Source organism: Schistocerca serialis, chromosome 7 (assembly GCF_023864345.2).
Source record: "Schistocerca serialis cubense isolate TAMUIC-IGC-003099 chromosome 7, iqSchSeri2.2, whole genome shotgun sequence".
NCBI classification, from domain to species: domain Eukaryota; kingdom Metazoa; phylum Arthropoda; class Insecta; order Orthoptera; family Acrididae; genus Schistocerca; species Schistocerca serialis.
Genome location: NC_064644.1, coordinates 23,639,137 through 23,664,771, shown reverse-complemented (window position 1 = coordinate 23,664,771; position 25,635 = coordinate 23,639,137). Strand labels below are relative to the sequence as shown.

At 44.3% G+C, this 25,635-nt stretch overlaps 1 protein-coding gene across 1 annotated transcript in view; it reads left to right on the top strand.

Moving 5' to 3' along the window:
• LOC126412583 (uncharacterized) overlaps positions 1–25,635 on the top strand; it is a 474,286-nt gene that overhangs the window by 378,635 nt on the left and 70,016 nt on the right. Inside the window, exon 3 of the mRNA XM_050082234.1 lies at positions 18,781–18,995. Within this exon, the coding sequence (XP_049938191.1) occupies positions 18,781–18,995 (215 nt within the window). The remainder of the gene's footprint in view (positions 1–18,780; positions 18,996–25,635) is intronic.

Here is a 25,635-nt window from a genome sequence, read left to right as displayed (position 1 = left end):
GCTCGGCCACCACGGCCGGCTGTTGTTTAAAACAAAGCACAGAATTCGCATAAAACAGAAGCTTTATTCTTACAAAATAAATTACCTTGTACATTCTGCATGTATGCATGCATGCTTAAACGTAAAAGAGAAGTGCTATAGCCTTTTATATACAGAAACTGCGTACATGCGTTTACTTACTGAAGAAAGAAAGGAAACAAAAGTTGTTGAGCAGAAGGCATTTTTACATCCAATTGCTGCACTGCCATCGATTTTTGGTTAGAAATATAATTTTATTAACCAACTGGCCTTTTAGTCTGCTTCTTTGTTCGTTTATAAGTAGTCCTGTTTTCGAAAATATTCTTTCACAGGAAACAGAAGTTGCAGGTATTGCAAGATATTTTTTTGCCACGACAGCTAGACCTGGGTAACTGTTTTCAATTTGTTTCCAGTAGTGTAAAGGATTATCCGTGCGTTGTAGGTACGGTTCTTCCAAATATCGTTGAACCTCCAGGTCTATGCTATCACAACTGCTTTTGATTAGATTTTTATTGGAAACCTCTTCATCGAAAGAAGCCCATAAGGAACTACTGGCGTTTTGTACGACATGGTACTCGTGCCTAGTGTCGTTAGCAGCCGCATGAGCAGATCGTACGGTCTGTACCACGTTTGTGCACTCTGCAATTAGGCTTGCAACGGCATGTTTTGAATGAATCGGATTCGTAAATGGTAACGTTTTGAATCTTGGGTCGATAACTGTGGCAACGCCATATACTTTTGTTTGTTTCTATTAATCCTAGCCGGGCTATTAGTGAGTTGTGCAGATGTTGCTGTAGCTCTTGCGCTGTCGTGATAGCCCACTCCCCATTGCATACGGTTATGAACAGTTGTCCGATTATTGGAATAGCTTTCGAAAGAGAGGTATAGTTTTCAGTTGAGATTTCACTTGTCACCACTTCAAATGGCTGTAGTACACATAAACATTCGCCCAAAATTCTCCACTCGTCAGCTGTGAGGTTCTCTACACCTGAATACAAAGTTGATAAACAGGCTGCAATGCATTCCTTTTGCTCCACTAGACGTTGTAGCATATAAAACGTACTGTTTCGTCGGGTTTCGGTTTCCTGAATCAATTTATGAACAGGTTTTCTCATTAGATCCTGGATCTCATGGAGCTTTTCATTAGCATTGCAACTTGTTTTAAAATAGCTAACAATTTTTCTGGCCTTTTCCCGCATTATGCAGAGCTCACTGTTGCTGTTCAAAGAACTTTTCACAACAAAATTGATGGTGTGCGCCAAACAAGGCACATGTTGCATATCTGTGTTGCCACTGTGAATAAGTTGTACGGCCGCCTTCATGTTACTGGCGTTGTCAGCTGTGATGCTTACAACTCTGTTTTCAGTGTTCCATTTTGAAATCACGTTATCTAACGCCACACTAATATTTAGCGCTGTATGCTTTTCCGGGAAACGGAATGTCTCGAGAGCTAAAGCTTTCAGGCACCAATTAGTGTTAATGAAATGACCAGTTGCAGCACTATTGAGTGAGGTCCAAATATCGGTCGTTAAAGAAACACTAGTAGAGTCTTCCACGGCCAAGTTTACAGCCTCTTTCTGTTTATGGTAATCGTCCTCAATCATGAGGCGCAACTTTTTTCGATTTGGTATCGAGTATTGTGGGTCCAACAGTGAAACAAAACGTCGAAAACCAGTGTCTTTGACGATTGAAAGCGGTTGAAAATCGTCTGTTATCATGGCCACTAGTGCTTCATCTAGCTGTTGTTGCCGTTTACTTCCCTCTATGGAGAGAAACGTAAGATTTAGATCAGTGCTCCTGCGAGGGGATATGTTATGCTCGGCATCTAGTCCAATAAAATTACATATCGTATCGTGCAAAAGCTAGGATAGTATAGGTTTAATTTTGGGGTATGTTGTAGATTATCGGAGTACGATTAAAAAATCGATGTTTTTTAAGCGTGGCGGACCGCTTCGGACACTATCCGAACTTTTGCACGGAATTCACCTTTTGTACCATACGTACCCGGATATTTTGTCTGCCTCGCACTATTGGAAGAATGAGCCTGTGTATCCACGGACGTAGCTGTTTTATTGCTCGATAAATTGTGCAGCTTAAGATGTCTACTCGTGCCCGTTGGATTTTTTTGATACATTACGGAGATTTTTACGACAAATGTTGCAAGTAACGTTATCTCCATCCTCCGTAAAGTATTGCCAGCACCATGACGTTCGTTTTCGAGTGTCCATATTGATTTGTATAACAACTTTACTCGAATGAAACCTGAGACATACTAGTTACGAGCACAGCGAGCGTGTTTGTCTAGCGGCGGCATTCAGTTCATAAAACAACAGCGGCGCGGCGTATGTTGTGGCAGCCAACTGGTGCGCAAGCGGCACACGCCGCCGAGCCGTTTCTCGTGAGCTTCTCGAGAATTGCTTCAGAACTAGAGGCTCGAGAAATTCTCGGTGCGCTCGAGTCGCCGCGCCTCGCCATCCCATCAGTACAGTTCCATAGTGTGCGTACGTCAGCAGTGCTGCCTCAGATGCAGCAGCTTCACGGTGTTGTTTCGCAGCTGGCATTGTCTGTCCCAGCTGAGGCGGCTGTTGGGCGCCCGTAGACACTCTGCGACTCGACGCCTAGTAGGACACTTACCGGCGCAGCCGGCAGGAAGAACACCGGCGGTACTGCGGCAGCAGCCAACACGCAGCGGACGCCGGTTCAAAGGATGGCTGCGTCGACATCTGAGCGTGGCCGGTGGCCAGCTTCTGTACTGTGACGCCCCTTCCATCCTCCTTCACTCGCCGGTAGGAGACGCGACTCGTAGCGATGTTCGGTCCCGTCGGTGTGACGTGGAACACCACCTGTAACTCTCGTAAGAACACAACTCCTCGCGTGGTTAAGAAATATTGCCATCTGTCCGCAACAGTCTTCTCAGTTTCTGCGAACTGGTAAACTGCAATCGTTTATTTTTATTTTTATGCCCGGTTATTTCCGTGATGAAATAAAATCCTGATTCTTGATTTCATCATTATGGTCGTTTTTCACATCATACATAGAGAGGATGAAATTTTTCTGTCTACTATTCCGCTGCTATGCCGCTCCTACGTCCAGTTATGAACAACCGTCCGACGTAATTCCAGAGATAACTTACAGGGTGATTCAAAAAAAATACCACAACTTTAAAAATGTGTATTTAATGAAAGAAACATAATATAACCTTCTGTTATACATCATTACAAAGAGTATTTAAAAAGGTTTTTTTTCACTCAAAAACAAGTTCACAGATGTTCAATACGGCCCCCTCCAGACACTCGAGCAATATCAACCCGATACTCCAATTCGTTCCACACTCTCTGTAGCATATCAGGCGTAACAGTTTGGATAGCTGCTGTTATTTCTCGTTTCAAATCATCAATGGTGGCTGGGAGAGGTGGCCGAAACACCATATCCTTAACATACCCCGATAAGAAAGAATCGCAGGGGGTAAGATCAGGGCTTCTTGGAGGCCAGTGATGAAGTGCTCTGTCACGGGCTGCCTGGCGGCCGATCCATCGCCTCGGGTAGTTGACGTTCAGGTAGTTACGGACAGATAAGTGCCAATGTGGTGGCGCTCCATCCTGCTGAAATATGAATTGTTGTGCTTCTTGTTCGAGCTGAGGGAACAGCCGATTCTCTAACATCTCCAGATACTGTAGTCCAGTTACAGTAGCACCTTCGAAGAAAAAGGGACCAAAAACTTTATTGCCTGAAATGGCACAGAAAACGTTCACCTTAGGCGAGTCACGTTCATACTGAGTTATTTCCCGCGGATTCTCAGTGCCCCATATACAGACATTGTGACGGTTGACTTTCCAGTTAGTATGGAAAGTTGCTTCATCACTAAACACAATCTTTGAAACGAAAGATTCATCTGTTTCCATTTGAGCAAGGATAAAATCACAGAAATCGATTCTTTTAATCTTATCAGCTGCAGACAGTGCTTGAACCAATTTCAGACGATAAGGTTTCATAACTAACCTTTTTCGTAGGACTCTCCATACAGTTGATTGTGGAATTTGCAGCTCTCTGCTAGCTCTGCGAGTCGATTTTCCTGGGCTGCGAACAAATGCTTGCTGGATGCGTGCTACATTTTCATCACTCGTTCTCGGCCGTCCAGAACTTTTCCCTTTGCACAAACACCCATTCTCTGTAAACTGTTTATACCAACGTTTAATACACCACCTATCAGGAGGTTTAACACCATACTTCGTTCGAAATGCACGCTGAACAACTGTCGTCGATTCACTTCTGCCGTACTCAATAACACAAAAAGCTTTCTGTTGAGCGGTCGCCATCTTAGCATCAACTGACGCTGACGCCTAGTCAACAGCGCCTCAAGCGAACAAATGTGCAACTAAATGAAACTTTATAGCTCCCTTAACTCGCCGACAGATAGTGCTTAGCTCTGCCTTTTGTCGTTGCAGAGTTTTAAATTCCTAAAGTTGTGGTAATCTTTTTGAATCACCCTGTATTTTGGAGTACCTGTTTTTTTAATAAGCCGTAATACTGATTTAAACTAATCACTCTTCACTGTCCATTATTCATGTACTCACGTAGTCAGTTAATATGTTTAAAGAGTTAAGCGACACTCAGGTTTACCTTTTGACTCAGATTTTATTGTTCTTTCTGTAATTAATTGTTTGTCCCTGCAACACACACACACCGATATGTCATTCAAGATTAAATTCTGTTCAGTTCAGTAGTCGTGGCGATGACGACAACTTTTGACTAATCGACGTACTTGTCTTTCTTCGTGTCTTCGTTTTATTGTGTCCTGCTCAAGACTACGAATTGTTTTTCTGTCGTTGATCCATTGCTCTCAAGGTTTGTAACTGTTCATCAGTACGAAGGCTAAGTTAGTCCGATAAACCAATATCAGTCAATCGAAGTCTAACACTCGTCTTACTATACCGTCGCGTTGAGAACGGTAAAGATTAAATTTCATCAGTCGCATGACTGAGCAATACTTGCGTCTCTACCTCACGAGCCGGCCGGAGTGGCCGTGCGGTTCTAGGCGCTACAGTCTGGAACCGCGAGACCGCTACGGTCGCAGGTTCGAATCCTGCCTCGGGCATGGATGTGTGTGGTGTCCTTAGGTTAGTTAGGTTTAAGTAGTTCTAAGTTCTAGGGGACTTATGACCTCAGAAGTTGAGTCCCACAGTGCTCAGAGCCAAATTTCTACCTCACGAATTATCAAACTTCCAAAACTGAAACAATCTAATAGCGTTTGCGTCCAGACAACTATCGCAAAAGTACTCCAGAGCGACTCAAGAGCAACTAACAACATTTTCATATCCGAGTTGCATTGTAGTCGCATTGAATTTCCTTTTCGATGCGGCTGCAACACTCTTCCATGGTAAATTTTATCTTTGACTGAATTACTTTCTTGGATTTAACCTTCGTTCATATGAATTTCAATTTATTCTATAGATGTTTGATAAAGAATCTATAATAATCCTTTCCTTTTATCTCCCCTTTTTGTGTGCTATTCTCAGTATTTGAATAATATAGGTGTTAATCAAAATATCACCAGTGTAGATTTTATCGTCAATAGTTGCCGTCACTGTCAAGATGACTCACTTCCTTACTGTAAGTTTCCACAAAGTTTATTAATTGGGGTTTTCTGACCTTGGGGCGTTACACAACGCAGGTCATGTTACGGTTGAGGTCACCTACTCCGTCGAGGTGTCTCGAAACGCCAGTTATTACTCCCAGCGGCCGGCACCTTACAAGTACGCGCGGCACTTTGGCAAGCTGGCTGTGTCGTCAACTGCTTGCCTTTGTGGCGGTACATCTACATCTACACACATACTCCGCAAGACACCATGCAGTGTTCCACTCGCAAACAGAGAGAGGGAAAAGGACTGTCTATATACCTCCGTATGAGCCCTAATATCTCGTATCTTCGTGGACCCTAAGCGCAATGTATGTTGGCGGCTTTAGGATCGCTCTGCAGTCAGCCTCAAATGACAGTCCTCAAAAGTTTTTCAGTAGAACGTCACACTCCCTCCAGGGATTCCCACTTGAATTCCTGAGGCATCACCGTAACACTTGCGGGCCGCTCGAACCTACCAGTAACAAATCCAGCAGCCCGCCTCTGAATTGCTTCGATATCTTCCGTTAAACTGGCCTGGTGCGAATCCCAGATCGGACTGTACTAAAGAATAGGTCGTACTAACGCCCTGTAAGCAGTCTCCTTTACAGATAAAGCACACTTTCTTAAAATTCTCCTAATAAACCGAAGTCAATCATTCGCCTTTCCTACTAGAATTCTTACATGCTCGTTCCATTTCATATCGCTTTACAACGTCACACCCAGATATTTCAACGATATGACTGTGTCAAGCATGACTTTACCAATGCTGTAACCGAATATTACGGGTTTGTTTTTCCTACTCATCCGCATTAACGTGCCAGCTGCCATTCATCACACCAACTAAAAATTTCGTCCAAGTCATCTTGTATCATCCTACAGTCACTTATCTTCGACTCCTTCGTTTATGTGTACAGAATGTAATAGCGGTCCTGTTACACATCCTTGGGATACTCCTGTCGATAGCCTTATCTTTAATGAACACTCGCCGTCGAGAACAACATACTGGGTTCTACAACTTGGGAACTTCTAGCCATGCACGTATCTGGCAACCTATTCCGTATGCTCGCATCTTCGTTAAGAGTCTGCAGTGGGATATTGTGTCAAACGCTTTTCGGAAATCTAGAAATATGGAATCTGCCTGTTGCACTTCTCCATTGTTCGGAGTATATCATGTAAGAAAAGGGAAAATTCAACTTCACACGAGCGATGCTTTCTAAAATCGTGCTGCTTCGCGCACATAAGCTTTTCGGTCTCTAGGAAATTTTTCATAGTAACAGGAACACTGTCGTCAATTTCGTTGACGTCGTGGTGGTGAGGTAACAGGTTGAAGAAAGCCAAAATATGTAATAGATGTTGGCTAGAAAGGTGTTCCTACAGCCTTTGGTCGTGAAACGGCAGATATTGAGATATACGATTGTAGAATAGAAACAGACTACAATCGCTTAGTAATAGAAAGGCAGCCGACCGCGGTGGTCTAGCGGTTCAGGCGCTCAGTCCGGAACCGCGCGACTGCTACGGTCGCAGGTTCGAATCTTGCCTCGGGCATGGATGTGTGTGATGTTCTTAGGTTAGTTAGGTTTAAGTAGTTCTAAGTTCTAGGGGACTGATGACCACAGATGACCTTGACTTCAGGAAAGCACTTGACACCGTCCCGCACTGCAGAAGAGTGAAAAAATACTAGCTTATCGAGTACCGGACAAGATCTGGGACTGGATTCAAGACTTCCCATAGTGCTCAGAGCCATTTGATTTGAATAGAAAGGCATCAGCCAGATTAGATACCTATAAGATACTACAAACATAATGCGAAAAAACTTCCTCCCCTTATAGCAGCAGTTGATTGTAGTTCGGTGGAGCAACTAACGGAACGTAGCGACTGGAAAAAAACGCATGTCATTCCCGGTTTCAAGCAGGTTCGCAGGACAGATGCACACAATTATAGACCTATATCGTTGACATCAATCTGTTGTAGAAATATAGAACATTTTTTATGCTCAAGAATTATGGCGCTTTTCGGCAATCAAAATCTGCTGTGTAAAAATCAGCATGGATTCTGCAAACAGAAATTTTGCGTAACTCAATATCTCTGTTCCTCCCTGAGACCGATAGCAATGTAAACAACAGTGCTCAGGCCGATGCAGTGTTCCTTGACTTCAGGAAAGCACTTGACACCGTCCCGCACTGCAGAAGAGTGAAAAAATACTAGCTTATCGAGTACCGGACAAGATCTGGGACTGGATTCAAGACTTCCTTACAAACGGAACTCAACACGTCACTCTTAACGTAACAAAACCGACAGATGTAAATGTAATTTCTGGAGCACCTCAAGGAAATGTGAGAAAGTGTGAGAGGACCATTACTGTTTAGAATGTATGTATATGATCTAGTAATGCATCGGAACCAGAAGACGGTATCTAGTTGCAGAATGACCTGCAGAGGATTGGTGAATACTGCAGGCTCTGGCAGTTGACCCTGAACGTAGGTAACGTAACATGTGCATACATAGGAAAAGAAGTCCACTACTGTACGACAGCATTATTGATGACCAGTTGCTGGAAAGTACCGCATAGTATCTAGGAGTAATTATCCAGAGCGACATTAAGTGGAAACAGCACATAAATAATTGGAAAAGTGATTGCCAGACTGAGATTCATAGGAAGAATATTAAGGAAATGTAACTCATCCACGAAAGAAGTGGCTTATCAGACGCTTATTCGACCGATTCTTGAGTACTCTTCACCTATCTGGGCTCCATATCTGGTAGGACTGATAGAAGAGACATAGAAGATCCAAATAAGAGCGGCGCGTTTCGTAACGGAAGCGTTTAGTCGGTGCGAAAACGTTTCAGTTATGCTCGAAAGCTCCACTGGCAGATGTTACAAGAGAGTCGCCGTGCGTCACGGAGTGGTTTACTTTTCGAAATTTCGAGAGAGCACTTCCCGGGAAGAGTCGAACAACATATGACTTACTCCACTCTCCTCCCCCCCCCCCCCCCCGCCACCATATGTCTCGCGTAATGACCAAGAAGAGAAAATTTGAGAAATTAGAACCAATACAGAGGCTTATCGATAATTATTCCTCCCACGCACTATTCGCAAGTGAAGTGGGGTAGGGGGCATCAGATAATTGTACCAAAAGTGCCCTCCGCCAGCTTTCAGAGTGTGATTTAGATGTAGATGTAGGTGAGATCTCAAAGCTATTTCGTCGCTTACTGTGAAACTAACATAAGCTGCCCACATATGCCCTAACTCATTCTTGCCACTGTATTATGTATTTCGTTGTAATTCTAGAGCAAATTATGTACTGAGAACAGTAAAGGATGGTAAATCTTCAGCATTTGTGCTGATCACCGGGAAATATTGTTGTTGTTGTTGTTGTGGTCTTCAGTCCAGAGACTGGTTTGATGGAGCTCTCCATGCAACTCTATCCTGTGCAAGCTTCTTCATCTCCCAGTACCTACTGCAACCTACATACTTCTAAATCTGTTTAGTGTATTCATCTCATGGTCTCCCTCTGTGATTTTTACCCTCCACGCTGCCCTCCAGTACTAAATTTGTGATCCCTTGATGCCTCAGGACATGTCCTGCCAACCGGTCCTTTCTTCCAGTCAAGTTGTGCCACAAACTTCTCTTCTCCCCAATTCTATTCAATACCTCCTCAATAGTTATGTGATCTACCCAGCTAATCTTCAGCATTCTTCTGTAGCACGACATTTCGAAAGCTTCTATTCTCTTCTTGTCTAAACTATTTATCGTCCACGTTTCACTTCCATACATGGCTATACTCGACACAAATACTTTCAGAAACAACTTCCTGACACTTAAATCTATACTCGATGTTAACAAATTTCTCTTCTTCAGAAACGCTTTCCTTGCCATTGCCAGTCTACATTTTATATCCTCTCTACTTCGACCATCATCAGTTATTTTGCCCCCCAAACAGCAAAACTCCTTTACTACTTTAAGTGTCTCATTTCCTAATCTAATTCCGGCAGCATCACCCGATTTAATTCGACTACATTGCATTATCCTCCATTATCACCGGGAAAAATAGTACTAAAATTCTTCTGGGATCTGCCGCATCATTTTATAAAACAGCGGAGGTTGGGATTACTTGTTACACAGGGCAACTTGTTACACGCGAATTTTGAGTTAAACGCTGGAACAACGCCATTTCCTTCGAGTAGGTGGTATCACCGTATAGTACAGCCGTGCTGCTGTCCGCTGGAGGGCGTGCTGTCAGTATTAGAGTGTCTCCGGAAGAAAACTTTGTTTCTCTGTGTAATTCTTTGTTCTGCGAGTATTTTTTTAAAAGAAACGTATAATTCCTGTATATCAGAGCAAGTGCTGTATAATATGAAAGCCTTTGGCTTAAGGTGGGTGATAAAAAGTTTTAAAATTTGTCTACAACAGCGAATTATGCTTATATGTAACCAAATATGAAATGGCTATGTACGGAGCAGTTCGTTACAGTTTCGTTTAGGCTAGTTGTTACGATGTAGCAACCTGCTCGACGTCATATGCAGTATCTTATTACGTACTTTCCTTGTGAAAGCAACATGAGAAATTACAAATGTTCAGATGTGTCTGAATTCCTAAGAAAGCAAACTGCTGAGGCCATCGGTCCCTAGACTTACACACTACTTAAACTTAACTAACTTACACTAACGACAACTCACACACTCACACACCTATGCCCGAGGGAGGACTTGGAAGTCCGCCGGGGTCTGGGAGGGAGGGAGGGGGGGGGGGGGCCGTGACTGACATGACGCCTGTAACCTCGCGGCCTCTCCACACTCCGCGCGGCGAGAAATCACGAAAAGGAGACAGGCACAACGCCAAAAGAAACATATAGCCAAGTGGGAAAACAAGTAATGTCGGACTACCAGTAATGTCTAAAACGACAATAGACTTTCCTGTAATACTCATAACAAAATCACATGTAAGGAAAAAACAATGCTAAACATACAACTACGAGGGAAGTAAAAAAAATTAAGGGACTTTTGCAATTCCTCGCCTTAGGGTTAGGTAACATTGCTAGTATCCAGGACTGACATCTCTTACTCTGCGTCAAGTCTATACAACATGTCACTCTTATTCCCACGTGAGTCGTTATGTTGTAGCAGACTGTGAAGCATGGCAGCTCTATTGTCGATGTGCACCAAGGAGGAAATGAGGACAGTGATTCGCTTTTTGTGTGTGGAAGGTGTTAGGGCTGCGGAAATTATTTGTCGAATGCAAGCGGAGTATGACGGCAGCTGTTTATCGCGAAGCAAGATCTGCGTATGGATAGAGCGCTTCAAACAGGGAAGGACTTCAATATGTGTAGAAGAAAGATGGGGCACACCATTGACGTCAACAAGTGAGAACAATTTGGAAGTCGTTGAGGGTACGGTGATTGTTTTAAATATAATATATTCACAGTGGACGAAATCGCCAATACTTTACTTTACTTTACATCAGTCATGGTTCAGCGCATTCCGCCTTACACGACAGGCAAAATTTTCGGAAAGTGTGTGCAAGGTGGGTACCGAAAGAATTGTCAGCGCAGCATAAAGCGCAAGGAATGGACGTCCGTCGTAAACATTTTGCTCGTTTTCATCGCGAGCGAGTAGATTTTTACGACAAATCGGTACTGTAGATGAAACGTGGATGCGTCATCACGAACCGGAAAGTAAGGCAACGAGCATGGTTTGGAAACACCCGTCTTCACCAAAAGTTAGGAAATTTGAACGTCAGTCATCAGCAGGTGAGATTATGCTAACACTATTCTGGGATATGAAAGGTGTGGCAGCCGTTCATTTCACCACAAGAAGCGAAACTGTGAACAGTGAGAAATATTGTGATGTGTTTCGAATTAAACTGATACCTGCAGAGCCAAACGTTGCATAAAACTGCGAAAAGATGTCATCCTGCAGCAAGACAACTTTCGGCCACATTCTGCCGAAACAATAAAGGAAGTGGGATTCGATCTGCTGGAACATCCGCCGTACAGTCCAGACCTGCCTCCAAGCGATTTCCGTGTGTCTGGAACATTGAAGGAAGCCCTCATAGGTAGAAGATTTGCAACCGATTCAGAAATCATTGATACGGGGCAAAACTGGTTGCAGGTGCAACCAAAAAACTTTTTTCCGACGGAATCAAAAAACTTATGAAACATTGGACAAAGTGGTTGAAATGCAGGGAAGCTATGTAGAAAATTAATGTATGTTTCAGTTTTCTGTCGTTAGAATAAATATTTCTTTTCTCAACAGTCGCTTTGATTTTTGACCTCATCTCTTATAATATCTTTGGTAAATGCTTAACAGACTGCACTATTTTAACAGCTTACCTCACCACTGTAAGAACTTGCTCGATGGTGGGGTAAATTCTTATAATGTGCACGCACGACTGGAAACAATGTCAAGTCACTGGTATTCCTGATACTTCAGCACAAGGAAAAGAACGCGCAGAGAATCTGAAGCAGTCGTTGCTACAGTATAAAATAACTCTAAAACCTTTGTGTACAAAAATTATTGAAAAAATTGTAACAATTAACTCTTACATAAAATGCTAAAATCCTAAGGCAACGTTTCAGTTGTATTGTAGCTGCCTTCCTCAGGGAAAATTGTAACTAGCTGGGAAGTAAGTGTTTCCGTACATCGCCTTTCTAACGGTGTCATAAGACCAAAAGCGGTATTTGTAAGCACCCACTTCCCAGCTAATTACACTTTTCCCTGTGGAAGGCCGCTGCAACACAGTTGAAAGGACTGTTTATTTTAGCATTTTAGTATTCTAAGCATTTTATAAGATGTCACGGACAATACACCAGAAGGATATTAATGAGACTGCCACTAGGCTTGGAAGCCCACGTATTTAAGACTAAGTGTTTATATCAAGTAGTTCTTGCTTCATGCCTCTGTGGACATCATGCCTCTTTGGACAGTCTTTTTCTGTAAAGACAGTGAATGTATCCCAAGGTCATGCAGAAGCCTTGTCCCACTAGTAAATGTACAATTTTATGACTGTAAAAGTCGCAACGCTGTGAAGAGACTCTTGTAAGATATACATAATATATTTACTAGTCGCTTCTGTAGAATAAGTACTTTTTTGACGATGGCTGCATTGATCCAATAAGAGTAGACCACAGGACAGCAGTGAGTGGTAGTATGCTATGAGTCCCGCCTGCAGGTCAACTCAGTGAGACGGACTTCGAAGTGGAAGTAAATTCCCTCTCTCTCTCACCCTCTCTGCCTCCCCCCCCCCCCCCCCCCCACACGCACACATACACACAAAAAAACTACCAGTGTGTGCAACGCTGTGGTTACTGCCGTTGATCTAGAAGAGTTAGGTCTGCTGGGGAGCAAAATCTCACAGCTACCAACATTGTTGATAAAGTACCATATGTGACAACAGTGGTGGCAGCACTGGAAGCCAGTGTGAGGGTGGAGATGGTGGCAGTGCTGGTGGGTGACCTGGGAATGGCTGTGGTGGCCGGTGGAAGAATGGAGGCGGCGTTGGTGTGTGTGACTCGGTACTTAATTATAGTTTGTGTGCTAACCGTTCTGCCAAGTATTTACATGAAAAAAATGTTCCAATGTGTGTGAAATCTTACGGGACTTAACTGCTAAGGTCATTAGTCCCTAAGCTTACACACTACTTAACCTAAATTATCCTAAGGACAAACACACACACCCATGCCCGAGGGAGGACTCAAACCTCCGCCGTATTTACGTGAATCTTCTTCTTCTTCTTCTTCAAAAGTTAGTTAAGTAATACACTCCAGATTGGTGATATTCATTTTGTTTCTCTAATTTCAGTTTGCATTGTTGTGGTAAACAGATATGCATGTAATTTTTGGCCTACATCAGACAGTGACGAAGCACGATTCATACTTTTCACATAAGCATTAACACCCATCGAAACTCTTCACAACAACGTCCTCTGAGGTGTTCTGTAAGGACATACCACGCATTTTCTAGCGATTAGTTCGCTTGGATGAGAGTTTGGGACCGTATCGAGGATGTGTACAGACGTCCCAGCGAATCTTCTACAGCGTAATCGATACACGTGAGACCGCCTGCATGTCGCCGAGATTGTTTCAGGTGCGGTACAGAAGTTTCGGTAGGAAGGCGGTACGCATTCTCCGTACAGTCTAGATCTCTCCCTAAGCTATTTCCATATTTTTGGAGCCCCGAAGGAAGAAATTCGTGGCCGTCGATTTGCTTCGATCGGAGAGGTGGTGGGGCCGATGACAACCGAAAAACCTTTTCCTGTGTAGGCACTGACAGTTTTGTCTCACAGTGGCGACTAGTATTGGAATAATAAACGGCTTCCTTACGTTTCTCCATCTGCCTCGTTTTCACCAGACTCCCCCTTATAGAACTATACCGTCAAGTTCCGTCTCCAATAACGGGAGACATCTCCAAAGGTAAAATGGCAACTGCATCAAGCAGGAAATAAAATGCAGTGAGACGAACGTTTATCAAAGAAAACACATTACCATGGGTGCGTGTTAAAAGAGACCATATTTGGAAAAAACGACATTCCGTTTAAGGAGACGGTGCTCGACTTATTACAACTTATGTTCCGTCTCTCCAACTATATGAAAGGCAGTTTGTTTTTGGCCATAGGCGTTTCGCTTCTTTTATTATGAAGCTTTTTCAGTGGCCCCTTTACACATGTTTCTTTTATATACACTCCTGGAAATGGAAAAAAAAACACATTGACACCGGTGTGTCAGACCCACCATACTTGCTCCGGACACTGCGAGAGGGCTGTACAAGCAATGATCACACGCACGGCACAGCGGACACACCAGGAACCGCGGTGTTGGCCGTCGAATGGCGCTAGCTGCGCAGCATTTGTGCACCGCCGCCGTCAGTGTCAGCCACTTTGCCGTGGCATACGGAGCTCCATCGCAGTCTTTAACACTGGTAGCATGCCGCGACAGCGTGGACGTGAACCGTATGTGCAGTTGACGGACTTTGAGCGAGGGCGTATAGTGGGCATGCGGGAGGCCGGGTGGACTTACCGCCGAATTGCTCAACACGTGGGGCGTGAGGTCTCCACAGTACATCGATGTTGTCGCCAGTGGTCGGCTGAAGGTGCACGTGCCCGTCGACCTGGGACCGGACCGCAGCGACGCACGGATGCACGCCAAGACCGTAGGATCCTACGCAGTGCCGTAGGGGACCGCACCGCCACTTCCCAGCAAATTAGGGACACTGTTGCTCCTGGGGTATCGGCGAGGACCATTCGCAACCGTCTCCATGAAGCTGGGCTACGGTCCCGCACACCGTTAGGCCGTCTTCCGCTCACGCCCCAACATCGTGCAGCCCACCTCCAGTGGTGTCGCGACGGGCGTGAATGGAGGGACGAATGGAGACGTGTCGTCTTCAGCGATGAGAGTCGCTTCTGCCTTGGTGCCAATGATGGTCGTATGCGTGTTTGGCGCCGTGCAGGTGAGCGCCACAATCAGGACTGCATACGACCGAGGCACACAGGGCCAACACCCGGCATCATGGTGTGGGGAGCGATCTCCTACACTGGCCGTACACCATTGGTGATCGTCGAGGGGACACTGAATAGTGCACGGTACATCCAAACCGTCATCGAACCCATCGTTCTACCATTCCTAGACCGGCAAGGGAACTTGCTGTTCCAACAGGACAATGCACGTCCGCATGTATCCCGTGCCACCCAACGTGCTCTAGAAGGTGTAAGTCAACTACCCTGGCCAGCTAGATCTCTGGATCTGTCCCCCATTGAGCATGTTTGGGACTGGATGAAGCGTCGTCTCACGCGGTCTGCACGTCCAGCACGAACGATGGTCCAACTGAGGCGCCAGGTGGAAATGGCATGGCAAGCCGTTCCACAGGACTACATCCAGCATCTCTACGATCGTCTCCATGGGAGAATAGCAGCCTGCATTGCTGCGAAAGGTGGATATACACTGTACTAGTGCCGACATTGTGCATGCTCTGTTGCCTGTGTCTATGTGCCTGTGGTTCTGTCAGTGTGATCATGTGATGTATCTGACCCCAGGAGTGTGTCAATAAAGTTTCCCCTTCCTGGGACAATGAATTCACAGTGTTCTTATTTCAATTTCCAGGAGTGTATGTAATAATTGCATCAAATAGTACCTCCAAGTATGCTAATATGTTACGTTTTCCCATTTTACTCTTGTGTTTTTTAGGTTAGAAACAACTTTTGCACCACCAGTTTCGTGGGTTTAAATTATCGTTTGGTGTTACTTAATGATTTGTCATGCTTTTAGTCAAAGTGTGTCATCCTGGATGTGTGTTTACTCACTCTCCATACTCCAGATGACCGATTTTCGGCGGTTTTACGTGAACATTTATTAAACAGTTCACTTGTACTTTTCCCCGTGTGTTCAAAGCGCGCGCGCGCGCGCGCGCGCGCGTGTGTGTGTGTGTGTGTGTGTGTGTGTGTGTGTGTGTGTGTGTGTGTGTGTGTGTGTGTACAATGTGTAATGTTACCAGCTGTCGCTTTTTGCCTTTCATTTAGCTGCAAAAACGAAACATACCTCCATAAATTGTGAAGCAACTACGGAACGAAGGAGAACGGAAAAAATGGCAATTTTTTTATTTTTGACATAATCACTTTTTATGCCACAAACATAACCGATTTAGGCCTGCAGTGGCCATCTTCTATGCAATGGGCGGAATTTGGTGAATAAATGTTCATGAAAACGCATGAATATTTGTTCACCAAAGGCTGCCAGTAGCGTCTGAAGGTGGCCATTCTAGGCCGAAACGGGTCGTGATTGTGTCATAAAAAAGTATTTGAGTCAAAAATTTAAAAAAAGGATTATAGCGTAATAATTTTAAAAATAAAGAAGGAGATGTTAAGTTAGATAAAGTGTTGATGTGAACTTTGTACCAATACAATAGCGAGCGATTACCTTTAATTGAGAGCCATGCCGCCAGCCAAAGATAATCACGTACTCGACATTACGTGGCGAATGGTGGTGCCCTCTATACAGCTCTACAATTTTGGAGGCCTTTAGAGCCCTTGATACAGTCGCCGTTTTACCTCTGAAGATGTCTGCTGCAGTCGGAGACGAAACGTCAGTTTATGTACCGATCACAGCCACTCAGCGAGGAAGTTTTCACTGAAGTAAACAGTGGACCTTAAAACTTACCAGGAGCGTTCAATAAGTAAAGCAACTCATTTTTTTTCTGTAAGCACGTTGGTTTTATACAGGATTGCAATACACTATATTCCACAACTGGCCATTAAAATTGCTACACCACGAAGATGACGTGCAACAGACGCGAAATTTAACCGACAGGAAGAAGATGCTGTGATATGCAAATGATTAGCTTTACAGCACATTCACACAAGGTTGGCGGCGGTGGTGACACCTACAATGTGCTGACAAGAGGGAAGTTTCCAACCGATTTCTCATACACAAACAGCAGTTGACCGGCGTTGCCTGGTGAAACGTTGTTGTAATGCCTCGTGTAATGATGAGAGATGCGTACCATCACGTTTACGACTTTGATAAAGGTCGGATTGTAGCCTATCGCGATTGCGGTTTATCGTATCGCGACAATGCTGCTCGCGTTAGCAGGATATGGAATCGGTGGGTGCAGGAGGGTAATACTGAACGCCGTGCTGGATCCCAACAGCCTCGTATCACTAGCAGTCGAGGTGACAGGCATCTTATCCACATGGCTGTAACGGATCGTGCAGCCACGTCTCGATCCCTGAGTCAACAGATGGGGACGTTTGCAAGACAACCACCATCTACACGAACAGTTCAGCGATGTTTGCAGCAGCATGGACTATCAGCTCGGAGACCATGGCTCCGGTTACCCTTGACACTGCATCATAGACAGGAGCGCATGCAATGGTGTACTCAGCGACGAACCTGGGTGCACGAATGGCAAAACGTCATTTTTTCGAATGAATCCAGGTTCTGTTTACAGCATCATGATGGTCGCATCCGTGTTTGGCGACATCGCGGTGAATGCGCATTGGAAGCGTGTATTCGTCATCGCCATACTGGTGTATCACCCGGCATGTTGGTATGGGGTGCCATTGGTTACACGTCTCGGTCACCTCATGTTTGCATTGACGGCACTTTGAACAGTGGACGTTACATTTCAGATGTGTTACGACCCGTGGCTCTACCCTTTATTCGATCCTTGCAAAACCTTACATTTCAGCAGGATAATGCACGACCGCATGTTACAGGTCCTGTACGGGTCTTTGTGGATACAGAAAATGTTCGACTGCAGCCCTGGCCAGCACATTCTCCAGATCTCTCACCAATTGAAAACGTCTGGTTAATGGTGGACGAGCAACTGGCTCGTCACAATACGCCAGTCACTACTCTTGATGAATTGTGGTATCGTGTTGAAGCTGCATGGGCAACTGTACCTGTACACGCAATCCAAGCTCTGTTTGACTCAATGCCCAGGCGTATGAAGGCCGTTATTACGGCCAGAGGTGGTTGTTCTGGGTACTGATTTCTCAGGATCTATGCACCCAAATTACGTGAAAATGTAATCACATGTCAGTTCTAGTATAATATGTTTGTCCAATGAATACCCGTTTATCATCTGCATTTCTTCTTGGTGTAGCAATTTTAATGCCCAGTAGTGTATATATCTATCAATTCATGACATCCATCTTTACAAATTTCCTTTTTCTGGCGGACACACGAGCACGTCGTCTCCTTATAGTGACCTCTCAAAACTCCGCCATCTCTCTCCCCACATCCACCACTGCTGGCGGCTCACCTCCAACTGCCCAACGCTACGTGCTGTTCACATCCAGCTGCCCAACACTACACAAGTAAATATTCCAACGATGCCAACCAGCCACAGGCTGCACACAGCACAGTCTGTGATTTTCATACAGAACGCTACGCGGTGTTACCAACATAAAAACCTAAACAGCCTACCTACAACTATACGGGCTGAAGCAAGAATGCTCCAATATATCCCACAACAAAGTGTGCATTTTTTCAAGCGAAACTGGCGGAGAAGCAATAAAATGTGTTGCATTACTTGTTAAGTACCCCCTCGTAATTTGATGTTTGTTGCACGGTGTTGCAATTGCAGTGGCGTCCACTGTATGTGTAGATGTAGATGTAGATTTGGGATGCTGAGCAGGGCGCCCCGTGTGCCTGCAGGTGCGAGCCGCCGCAGGAGTGGGGCGGGCCGTGGTCGCTGCGCAGCCTGCTGCTGGAGTCGCAGCCCACAGCTGGAGACGGGGCTGGAGCTGGAGCTGGAGCTGGAGTGTCGGTGCGCGCCACGCTGGTGACGCACGTGTACGCGGACGACTGGTGCGCGCTGCCCCTCTACTCGGTCGCCGTGGTCGCCACGCTTCTCCAGGAGCGCCGCCAGGGTGAGCCGCGGGCGCCACAGTCGTTTCTCACTATAGTTCAATTCTTTTATCTTGGCGGCTCGCGCATGCCCGCCCAGATGCGAGAAATTGCTGCGTTGCCAACTGCACGCGCCAAGAGAATCAGCGCCATAGTATAGTATAGTTCGAAAACATACGTTTCAGGGGGAGCGCGCAGTTTATGAAGTAAAGCCACCACGGCCGCATTAACCCTTTCGCTGCTACAGAGACGTGCTCCCCGCATTTTGTCATCACTGCACTGCTCGCCTTTGCAGACAGATGGTGTTACGACTGCTTTGACACACTTATCATTCGAGTTCACAAAAACTATTTGGCTCAAAAAAATTGATTTTTACACGTCTTCTTGACTGATACCTTCCCCCTATAAATGACTTTATTTTGTTTCGATGTTCAACGCAGTTATTGTGCAGCATTAAATGTAGTAAACCACTGCACGAAATTTTGAAGAGTTTGCATTCAAACGAATAAAATTCACGAAGTAAGACACTTCGATATTGTTTTTAAATAAAGAAAATATTAAGCATCGAACAAGGTTTGAAGTCAGAACCTTTTGCTTAGCAGCTAAACACCATAACCATTACGCTAATGCAGCTCATCATTTTGCAGAATTGCTGGAGTACTTTAAAGAATCACTCAAAATACCGACAAACTATGACTATGAGTTACTCATCTTTCGTCGAAGTACAATAGGAAATAAACAATTACCGCTCTTCTTTATTGCGAAAAAGCGGTTAGTGAGAATGAATTTCCTTGCTATCGCCTGAATTAGGAGGCTTATTACTTGTTTGGTTTAATTAATTAATAGAATATGAAGCAATTGGCATAAAGAATGCTTTTTCCAAACTTTCTTTTATAGAAAGTCTGCTATCATGACATTGCTTTTGTTCAGTTACTTTATTTATGACTGAATGTTTCTAAAACTGAAGACACTCGTCCATGCTCTGCACTGCAGTCGAGCTCTGCCAACATCGTTCTCTGTTCATTGGCTGACTGTGATTTGTGACGTCAGATGCGCAGAACGAACCTAAACTCGGCCACTGTCGTGAATGACGCGCACTTTAGTTTTGCGTGTCACCCCAGTCGAGTGTTAGAGTGCATACAGTAGTACTCGGTCTCTAGCGGTGCAGGTGTCGCGGTGCGGGAGGGGACAAAGGTAGTGATGTGGGCTCCCAGGCTGACGTGGGGGCATGGTAAGAGAGATACAGTTCGCAGCGGCCAGGGGCAACTATTTTCGTTCAGCCACCACTGTGCATTGTTTCATCGCTCTGGGACCATGCTCATCAAATTAGAACACATGAAATATTACTGCTCTTTATTACAGTCAGTTCCACAAGTAAGTGTACGCCGTTATCTGTCTGAAATAAAAGGCACTATTATAAATAGCTTGGCATCTTAGCCCTTTTTCCGGTAAGCCATCCACGTTTCCAACCCCTAAATATCGTTTGACCCACTTCGCAACGAATGTCTTCGACTTCCTAAGAATTTTAGCAGCAGCTCCATATGAAAGCTTTGGTCCCTGTCGATGATTTACGAGGAGCACTGTCTCGTTACACTTCAGATACTCGTATTTTGCACTAATTGTAAACTGAAACGGACAAAAAAAATTGAAATGAGCTTTTGGCATCATTGGCCGGGAGGCCCCTTGCGAGGCAGGTCCGGCCGCCTTAGTGTAGTTCTTATAATACTCGACGCCTGAGGCACTTTGGCTTGCCGTACTATAAAAATAAATAAATAAATACCAGCTTAATTATAATGAAGCAAAATTAGTATGGACTCGCCATAGTGCTGTGCACCAACCAGAAACTACCGCTTCATTATGGCAAAGTGTGAAGCAAGAAATTTTGTAACAAAGCTTTGTATTTCCGACTCGTTTTAAGGTTGTGGTGCTCTTCCATTATATACTGTATGTACTCGTCTATACTCGCATGTGTATTCGTAACTGCAAAATACGCAAACTGGCCGATAATACAAATGTAGCTATTGTGCTTCGTTGCAGGAAAGAAATGCCAGTCTGGTCGAAGTACATCTTTAAGTGTTATAGCAGAGTCTGTAGTTCTAGTAGTTATTGATAGTTTTTTTCTAGTCCAGTTCCATATGTGGTATTGGTCTCTGCAGATGAGAATGTATGCCAAGGTATCTACAGTATGACAATGATCGCAGTACAGACTCTGTTTCATTTTGATATTGTGCAGCTTTTCACCCGTGGGGACATTCTCGTTTACAATGTCATACCATTTGGACACTACTTTGGAGTGGAGGATGGTATTGTTAATGTTTTTCCGGACGTTACTCCAGTTGATCGCTGGATATTTCGCTTCCATTGGGTTTTGCCTATGGTGTCTCGTGAGGTGGTAATAGGTCTTTCTGGTGTTAAGCAGTTGTGAAGTATCTTGAATATAGCTCATTTCCAGGTAGTAGGTCCGGACGTGATCGAGTTGAGCGCTGATGCGACCAACATCGACTGGGGCCTTTTTGCTCGTTGGGGCTAACCTGTTGAATAACGTTTTCGTAATTGTCGGATGGGGTGTCTGCAGTCCATATGGCAGTGCATTGGTCCTTGATGTCTTTGACACCCAAACGACCAGCGGCGCGGGTTAACAGCATGGTTGGCAGGGTGACTTTAAAGATGTTTCCGCTCCATAGGAACCAATACGCTGCAGCTAAAAGCTTTTGCGCTGTAACCTTTGGTACTGGTAACACTGCTGCGATGTGATATATTTTGCTTAGCTATCGGGGCGGACTGACCGACAAAACAAAACAGTCAATTCTCACAGTGTTTATCTATACACTGTGCAAAATCGCACTGATTGCAGATTCGAGACCACAACCAGAGATGTCGCACCGGATGTTAAATTTAAAATTATGGCGTTCACTTTCTTGTGGAACTGACTGTACTTTAGTAAATAGAAGATTTACTTGACTTTGATACACTTCTTCCCCACTGGAGTACTGGGTAACTGACAAATGTCTTGGATTAGCAAAGCATCACTAAGTAACAAACAGTTCTGTTGCAGTACAACGTTCCATATTTGACTAAACAGTTCCAACGGAAACTTTATCTATCACGTTAGTCCTATGTTACGATGTTGACTGCTTCAGATGAGACCACGAACTGGGACAGAGCTCCCATTAACTCGTCCCTTTATTGACCTCAGTGTGAGGGTGCTGCTATGGTGTATTCTTCAGGTGCCCTCTCGTACGTCGTTGTGGACTGCAGCGAGATCACGCTAGTGTCTGTGGGACGATTTGCGTTGCCAACTTTAGTGAGGCAAAGCGATGTCAGTACGATACCACACGGCTCTAGAGCAGTGGTCGCCCAACTTAGGAAACTTCTGAGCTACCGTATCGTTTTTACGTCCCACTTTGAGCTGCCACAATATACTGGGACAGGGACAAGAACTTAAAAAAAAAACTTACATTTGTTTGTTGCCTAGAAACTTACATTTGTAGTCGGTGTACTGGACAAACGCTTCTGAATCGCATGTTCACTACTTTTATGACTCTTTTCATTACATCGTTCGTACTTCAAACTTCCCACACAGAGAATGCTAGTGTATTGCAAAATGGCAAAACGAAAATTTCATACCGCTCTTGTCTTTACGACCCAGGGTTACGAATCCCTTCTCTCTGCCTGTCATAGCAGGAGCTCTATCAGTTGCTAAGTCCACAAACTCTTTACAGATATATTTTCAGAGTTTACAAAAGCTTTAAATACTGAAAAAATGCCCTACCCCGTAGAGGCTTCTGTTAGTGGTATAATTTTTACCAGCTCCTCTATTATTTCTAAATTTTCAAAAACCGTTCTTGGAAAACGGCCAACTCAACCGCATAAACTGTATCAGTCGATTATTCCAGGTGGTGGTGGGGGGGGGGGAAGCTGCAGCGATCAAAATCAGTTTTATGTTGTGAAATAACGTCAGAACTGGTAACCTCAACCATCCTCATTATTGTATTTGCAGAAAGCTGTACAGTTTTAATAGCAAACATTACCTCAGTTTCATTTTTGAAACTATCAACTGAAGCAGTTTTGATTAATTCGCCGTCTTCATAAGATTTCTTATTCTGTGCAATAATTTTTGAAGCTCTAAATGACGCCTTAGTTGCTGCTTTATTCTTGTCTGACGGTTTAAAAAAAGTCGGTTGTAGTGTATTACATTTGTATTTTAGCTGCCTCACTTTTTTCCCCTACAGCAGGATCGAGTGGGAAATCCTGTTCAATCCCTGATGAACATTTCAGAAGTTACATTCGACGTTCCCTTTGTTCCCATCTGATCCACTTGCACAGCAGAGGCAGCACATTTGTCCTTTACCTGGGTTAAGAAGTAATCGGTTTCCCACTCTAAATGAAAGTGATAAGTTTTTTGGTGTTTTGCGTGAAAGTGCCATCTTTAGAACAAACGTAACTAAATATCAATGCGTAAATCAAACTATGCACGTTAGCAAATGTCTGATATAAACTCGAGAAACATAAAATACACAACTTCAAACGTATACAGTCAATTACTAGGCTGAGAAAGTAGCATCCTATGACTATAATATCAAAGAGTCACTCATACAAATACCTGTGTGTAACAATTTGTAGGGATATGAAATTGAATGATCACCTAGGTTCAGTTGTGGAGAGAGGAGGAGAGGAGATTAGTGTTTAACTTCCCGTCGACAACGAGGTCATTAGAGACGGAGCGCAAGCTCGGGTGAGGAAAGGATGGGGAAGGAAATCGGCCGTGCCCTTTGAAAGGAACCATCCCGGCATTTGCCTGTAGCGATTTAGGGAAATCACGGAAAACCTAAATCAGGATGGCCGGAGACGGGATTGAACCGTCGTCCTCCCGAATGCGAGTCCAGTGTGCAAACCATTGCGCCACCTCGCTCGGTCAGTTGTGGGTAAAGCAGATGGTAGACTTCGGTTTATTGGTAGAATGCTGGGGAAATGCACTCAGTCTACTAAAGACATTCCTTACAAATCACTCGTGCAACCCCTCCTAACATACTGCTCAATTGTGTGGGACTAATAGCAGATAGGACTATCAGGGGATGTTGAACGTATACAGAGGAGGACAGCACGAACGGTGACAGGTATGTTTAATGCATGGGAGAGTGTCACAGAGATACTGAAGGAAGTCAAGTGGCAGACTCTTGAAGACAGACGTAAACTACCCCTAAAAAGTCTGTTAACAAAGTTTCAAGAATCGGCTTTAAATAATTACTCTACGGATATGCTCCATCCTCCTACGTGTCTCTCACACAGGGTTCGTGAAGATAGAATTTGGATAATTACTGCACGCACACAGGCATTCAAACAATCATTCTTCCCACGCCAAGAAACCCTAATAACTGGTGCAGTGGTACGTACCCTCTGCCATGCACCTCAAACTGGTTTGCAGGGTATCGGTGGAAATGAAGATGTAGAATCTTGATTGACAATGGCAGGTCTGCGGGAAAAACAAACAGTTGCCGTCGTGACAACGGTCTGACGTGTGAGCCCAGCGGAGCCCAGAATGGCCAACCTGGGCGTCACCGCTATTTACCGAAAGTTTCCCCGCAGACAACTTAAGCCTTCACACGAACCCCTGTCTCACAGGACTTCTATGCCACAGCTAGCGATTCTTTAAATGATCGTAATAACAAGTTATTACAGGACAACCAATAATTTCGACAAGTCAACCATTTATTATTAAAAACACAAAGAGTTACAGGATTACGCTGAAATTACAGAAGAAAGAGCGATTTATTTTCACCTGACTTTATTTATTCCTCTTGTTGTTGTGTTAAAATTAGCTTCTTTGATAATAACACAGCGGGGTTTACGAAATTTAATTACATTAACATTCTAATGCAGTTGCAACTACGACAGAATCCCGAAACAGTCCGTCATTAAGCAAGCAATTGAGAACAAGTCAGGTCAGTAGTTTATGCTCAGTACAAAAATTAATGCGTGATTCCTTCACTTATCTTGCCTCAAACCCATACTAAGCCTCATTTAATCGTCCATCGATGGACCTTAAGATAATTACATTATTTCATTGAAAACTCTATAGTTGTTCTTATATCACAGTAGATAAGAAACTTTTGCATGTTAACTCTATGGCAGAATACTCTCTGCTTTGCCTGTTACCATGAGCCAAAGACTCATTTCGATATCTTGATCCTTTCATGAGATATGAGGGATGTTGCGAATATTTCACTTTCACTCGATCCTTAGCACACGCGAGTGGAAGTGAATGCACTACATACATTGTATTTCCTGGTGACTGAAGATAGACAGATATCGTCTCAAGATTTAAAAAAATCAGTATGGTGTGTACATTTTGTGTACAGCAATGTGTAGCCTCAGTCTACCAAACGTAAAATTATACTGACCCCTATTTTTCATTACAAACTATTCGAATTTTGTGCAGAGCTGTTACTACGTATAGAAATATCAGTCACTATGACCACTATTGAAATTATAAGTTGCAGTGCAGCCAGCAGCTGCAAGCCTCCATTCCCACAGTGTGGCCGACCGAGGTGGAAAGAGAATCTTTCGGTCATAACAGACGGAACTCACAACTCGGTGGGCGACAATGAACTGATACGGCCGTCCCTTCGTAACAGAGGGCTGCAATTGAGCAGTGATAGGGTG